Here is a 6,465-nt window from a genome sequence, read left to right on the forward strand (position 1 = left end):
ATTCATCAGCAGACCAGAAACAGAACAAGAAAAAACCAGAACTGAAACAAACTGAAAAATACATAATATAAATAAATATTTTATAATTATTTTTGATTTCGGATATTGGGTCTATTTCAGTATTTTGGTAGAAAAACCGAAATAACTGAATAACCAAATAACATAAATTGAGTTACGGACAGAGTTCACAATTTGTTCTGCTGGGAGCAAAAATGTCATAAACCAAACATAAAAATAAAAGGTCAAATGCTCAGTACACAGATTTATAATAACATTAATTTACTCGGTTGCAATCCATTTCTAGAGAATACATATTAGAGCGGAAAGAAGCTAGATGCAATCTAAACCATATCCAAATACTGATAAATAACTCACATCAAATGAACATAGAAAAACTACTTTTCTGGTGTTGGAAGTTGCACAAATTCAGATGGCAGAATTAGTTTTTTAGCCATGAAGCATCCACAACAGTGTACAATTTGGACTCCGGTTCACCCTACCCACACCAATGAACACCAATTAGATCTATACTAAGAAATTCAACAATTTACGTACATATTTAAATAGTCATTTAAGCTAATCAATCGCACCTCCTGAAACATGACTTAGCCATTTACACCTCTCAAGCGTGCAACCAATTCATCCTGCACATGTGATTCATTATGAGTATTGCAAATATCAATCAATAAAGTATGTGAACAGGAACAAATATGGCAGTTAATGCTCATTTGGGGCTAAAAACAGGAAATACCCAGGCTAGTGGTTGACATGATACCACTACTTAACTCGTGAACAAGAATTTGATTCTGCTATGTAACAGTATGTTGAAACGTTAGCACTTGCAGGCAGGACTATAAAGATAGTTCAGGGATTCAGGACAACTTAATTTTGTTATGATTATTATTAAATTCACTTCCATATACATGGGGAACTTCTGATGAGGGATATTGAAGTCAGTAGTCATCTTTTACTTGGAATAGAGAGTATAAGTTCAGAGTTTGAGTTTGACCAATAATCCAATATTAGTTGGACTCATTGTAAGTATGGTTGTGACTCTGTACAGTAACCCTTTTCACTCTAATTTATTCCAGATGATTCCAATTCATTATAATATGACTTAATCTTCATTTTCAAGACTTTTAATCTCGAGACCCCTTTTCCTTTATTAAACATGTCCCACATCAAGTTCCTTCCCATACTTGCCTATATTTATGCTTTCCTTTAATCCACAATAACTACTTGTCACTGCAACAAACTCTGCTTAGGTTTAAACATGTACTTAATGTAACAGCCAAACACCAAACGACAAGAGGACAAAATTACATTAAGGCGACATAGCTTAGGGACTAACAAGGGTTTGGCAGTTGAACTCTTTAATGTACGTATACTATGACTTTCGACTATTCTATACAAACTGATGTATTGACTATGCATATAACTCAGTATTTGGTAATATTTAGTTATTATATTTACTTAGTTGATAACTAGATATGGTTAGTTAATCATTGGTAATACCTTTAAGTTTTAGTGCTAAGTGTGAAGTTGACTATTTAACATTATGTCAGGTGTGAAATGGATATCGAATATTATGTCAGTACTAATGAACAACAGACTTATGTTTTGATCTGATGCACCTTTTTTTTTCATGATGAATTATATATTATAAATATAAATTTTTAATTGCCGCCCCCCCCCCCCTCCAACCTAAATTTTAATTTTTACACTCATGCTTCATAGATCAAGGAAGACCAGAACAAAGAAGCATTAAGTAGAGTTTGTATAAAACACAATTATGTTACTAATATGTTGTTTCCTGTTAAGAGTTATCCTCTGTTTCCCTGTTAAGGGGGTACGTGTTGAAGACATTTCCAAGAAACAAAAATAACAGCTAAAATGTTAGATAATTGAAATCTATACAATAGCTTTCAGTAAGACACTGCAACATAAAAAACTTGGAAGTGCATAGATTCTTGCCTTCTTCCCCCTTGCTGAAAGACCTTTCTCTTTTAAAACTGCACGCAGTCTTTCCACTGTTAAACTCTGAAGATCCTTTTCAGGTGCACGAGATTTAGATCCCTCTGAATAAAATATTAATACCATTTAGATACTTAAGAGATAATGGAACAGCGTCTACATTTACCATGATTTTACCAAGTACAACAAGGTAAGAAGACCTTTCACTGTTTCACTTTCGCATATGCAGCACATTTTTAGAAGAAATTAGTAGAACTGTTCAGAACAGAAAATAGCACGAAAAGTCATTGCTTAAAAATTACCATGGAGACAGTTAGAGGGTGGTATTTCATTTTCTTATTTTTTGTCAGGGAGGGTGTATTTTATTGTCCCTTCATAGTGACCAAATTAGATATTATATAAAAAAGATTACATTCGTACATAAGACAATTTAAGGATTAGCTTTTGTCTAAAAAAATCAGATAGTTCAACACCATGGAAATATTAATCCTCAAAAACATGTCCCTGAGAAGACATATTTAAAATAAATAAGAACTTGTTGGGAAAAAAAAAGAAAATAGATACATTGAGAACATGAATATATTATCCAGACACAAATAATGTATACAAAGTAATTATAAGACATTAGACTGGATTCATCATCGTCACCGTAAAACCATAGAATCCCCTATCCACATATTTCATCTCAGTATTCTAAGCGTGGAAGAGTAAACGATTACATATCATACCTGGATGAGAACTATTTTGAGTATTTGACATGCCCCTCTTGGAAGGAGTTCTTCCCTCCACGATTCTTTCTGGAGCCCTGAAAGATAATACTATTTAATTTAATTTTTACAAGGCAGAAGAAGAGGGAAAAACTCAAGGCATAATGGCATTACTTATTCAAATACATAAAACTCAAGTCCTGGTTGACTAAGGTTTTAAAAAGAGAACACAAAGCAGTGTACACACAAATAGAAACACAAAACAGACCTCTTTCTAGAACTCTCAGTAACAGAAACAGCCTTTCCATCTTTTGAAATTGAATCTACCTTCCGTTTCTTGAGAACAAGAGACCTGATTAGAATGTTAGTCTGGTTCGTTTTTATCAGCTGGTTCTCTGGACATTAAAACATAAAAAGTTAAGTAACCAATAACATACATAGTACAAAGATATCTAAATTCTAGTCAAAACCCAAATAGTATGAGTAAATGCGTCAATAACCCTTTTTAACTTAAGTAACATAAGTTATGCTACTTAGGTTTAATTTGCAGATATATAAACATAATTTCATGCATGACTAGGTAATTTACGTTCAAAACTGAATCTAAACTATTAGTCGCTGATACCTTGGTTAATTATTAAACTTAATGGAAAATGTGAACATTAAATACTTGACAAGGAGTTAAGAAATTATAGATAAACAAAATTAGAAATCGATCATGATACAACATAATACTCATTTATGAACTTAAAGGTAAATGGCAAAATGTACAAAAAATACCTGGAGGTGATGTGTCATGTTCGCATACATAAACACGCATGCCACCCTGCCAGAATTAAGTGAATAACAAAGAAAATGCACTTAAGTCAATCAGTCAATTACAAGGTTAGGGCCTTAAAATTTAATATATAAAACAGGCTATGTTAATAACAGAATCATCTTTTATAGAAAAAAGTAGAACGACCCTCCGAACTTTAGGCAGCCCTTTACTGCCTCAACCGCGCACAAGAAAAACAAAACTTCAGTCAACCTCATAACTCTACACTTTATTAACAATAATTCCCCGTCAACATTCTTACATACTAAAGAATACAATTACAAACTCATGTCAATTAAGACCCAAGTGTATTATTAGAATGCTTGCAAAAATACCAAAATTAATAGATCAACGCGTACTATTACTATACTTTCTAACTGATCTCTACTATAGCTTCCTAGCAAGGGTGGATCTAAGCAGAGACCTACGGGAACGCATGCCCTGGAGCAATAAATTTCAATTAATAATTTAACGAAAAAATACATATATTTTATCAAGTGCCCCCACTTGAAAAAAACTGTGACCCTATATTGTTTGTATTTATAGGACCGCAGTGAAAATAGAAAGGTTGTAAAAACAAAATTTTTAGCTCTTACATATAATAAATTTATAAAGTCGATATAAAAAAGACAAAAACAATTGATCTTAGCGACAATTGATCCTTATATATAAAGTGCCCCCAACAAAATTTGCAGTGCTTCCTAGCATACGTAATTACGATCAAATACGCCATAGCAACATTAAACAACAATCCAAACAAACACTTCAATTTTACAAAAGAGCAAAACCCTAACTGGTACGAGCTAAAATTGAACAAATCATCAGCAATTAACAATTCAAGTTGCAATATTTTCACAATTAAACTAACTACTAAACGCAAAAAAGTGACTAGAATAAGAATAATTCATGATAAAAATGATATAAAGTGAGTTAGGGTTTAATAAAATAAAGTATAAAATGAAAGAGAGGGGAAATGACCGGATTAGTGGAGTGGACAGTGGAGGAAGATAAGAGGCCGCGATTGGGGAGATTGGAGAGGAATTTTGAAGCTCCGGCGGCCGATGAAGACGAAGAGCCGGCCATTAGATTTGATTTGGCGCCTAAATTGTTACTCATTGTGCCCCCCAAATATAGAGGGAATGTCTAGATAAAAAGGCTGCTTGACACCCCTGTTCTAAAAATTATCCATTTTATTGAAATTCGATTAATCATTATATTTTTTTCTTAAATTTATATATTTAGTTTAATAAATTAATTAATTTTAAATTTTATTAAATAAATCCAATTAATATTCTAATTAATCAATCTAATTAATTATCGATTATCCGATCAATCACTAAAAAATTAATTTATCGAATAATGTCAATTTCTGCTTTTTAAAATAATGTTAGGCATAAATAAATTGTGTTTGGATCACAAAATTTCAATTCAATTCAAGTTAAACTTTAATTAAAAATGTATTATAACTTCATTTTAATCCCTTATTCATAATTTTTGGATTATTGAATATTTGTGGTTAGAAGTAAATATTTGTAAAATTTATATAAGTCTAATATGACCGAACTCGATTATGCTCAAACTCGTTTAAAATTTATTTAATTATTTTTTTAAAAAAAAATTAATAATTTATAAATTATATTTTAATATTTTTTATTTTTTAAGTATTTAGTTCGAGAGCCAACTCGGCTCGATCTTATAAACCTAACTCGTTCAGCTTGGGAGTAAACTCGAGCCAATTTCGGTTACAAATTTCAGCTCGTTTAACTTAAACAAGGAACTCTCATTTGAAAAAAAGTTAGTGTTGGAGGCCCATCTCATTAGACCCATCTTGTCCGTGTAGGATGAAGAGGATTTAAAATGTCCATGGCCGATGGGGGTCAAGACATGAAGCTGAAGGTGGACCGGCCCAATAAATGTGACGACGTGGTCAATTGAGCTACAACGTCCACTTTCCCCTTTTGGTGGAACTGGCCGAAGATGGTGGGAGATGAACGTTAACATACAGGTTATTTATATACACGTAAAAAGGAAAAACACACACAATTTACAGCACTATCTCGTATTCTAAATTATCCACACCAAAACCTATTAACTTATTCTCACACCGGAGGTGAATCAGGGGATCATCCATCGCATTCTTCTCTTTACAGGCCGAAGTCTATTTATCAGGGCGAAGACGCGGTCGACAAAAATTAGGTTATAACATTTGGCGTCGCTTGTGGGAATACGGGATTAAGTACTGAGATCTGAAACGATGACTAACGGAAACGATGAACACGACCCTCCGGGGTTCACAAATCCAAAACCCAATCACACTTTACAATTTGTGATCACCCCCCGGAATCTGAAACTGGATTTCGATGAGGAAGCCGAAATAATCCCAACCCCTAAGGAACAAGCAATGTTGAGGAAGCTGAGGGCTGAGAAACTGGACAAGGAAAAAGGAAAATCCAAAGAGGTTGATGAGGCTGAACAGGCGAGGGCTAAGAAAAGGGAAGTCAACGCACGGAAACTTAAGGTCATCAAGCTGATAAGGGAGGAGTTGGAATTAGAAGAGATGCGCTCAGGGCGTCGCTTGAGAAAACCGAATGGGGGAAAGCTCTCGAAAAGAGAAGCGTGTCTATGTTGAGTCCATGAACTCTGACTCACACCACAGGAGGAGGAGAACGAAGGTCGCTCTGACTTCGGACTCCGACCAGGAAGAAGAAGGCGATGTGTCTGGCACCAGGCTGTCCAGGCTTGAAAAGGCCATGTTTGGGGATAATAGATTCAATTGTGAACTAGTAATGACCGAAGGCAGGCCTCTCCCAGGGGAAGAGAAACAGTTCCCCAAAATGACAGAGTTCAATAGGAGAGGGATCCCGAAGACCATTGTGACAAATATGAATTGTTAATGACCGACATGGGTCACAGCCAGATGATGATGTGCAAGATGTTCAAGACATACCTGAAAAGAGCGACTTCGAT

The 6,465-nt window shown here is 34.3% G+C and overlaps 1 protein-coding gene across 1 annotated transcript; it reads right to left on the minus strand.

Annotated features, from left to right (window-relative positions):
• Positions 1–229: 229 nt before the first annotated feature.
• LOC141723787 (protein LOWER TEMPERATURE 1) lies at positions 230–4,656 on the minus strand. Its single transcript, XM_074525676.1, has 7 exons — positions 4,477–4,656; positions 3,462–3,507; positions 2,950–3,076; positions 2,703–2,779; positions 1,975–2,078; positions 591–644; positions 230–496 (listed from the first exon to the last, which is right to left on the minus strand). Exons 1-6 carry the CDS (start codon positions 4,612–4,614, stop codon positions 606–608), a joined length of 531 nt encoding a protein of 176 aa, XP_074381777.1. The 5' UTR covers positions 4,615–4,656; the 3' UTR covers positions 230–496; positions 591–605.
• Positions 4,657–6,465: the final 1,809 nt, after the last annotated feature.

The sequence above is a fragment of the Apium graveolens genome, chromosome 5 (genome assembly GCF_009905375.1).
Source record: "Apium graveolens cultivar Ventura chromosome 5, ASM990537v1, whole genome shotgun sequence".
NCBI lineage: Eukaryota > Viridiplantae > Streptophyta > Magnoliopsida > Apiales > Apiaceae > Apium > Apium graveolens.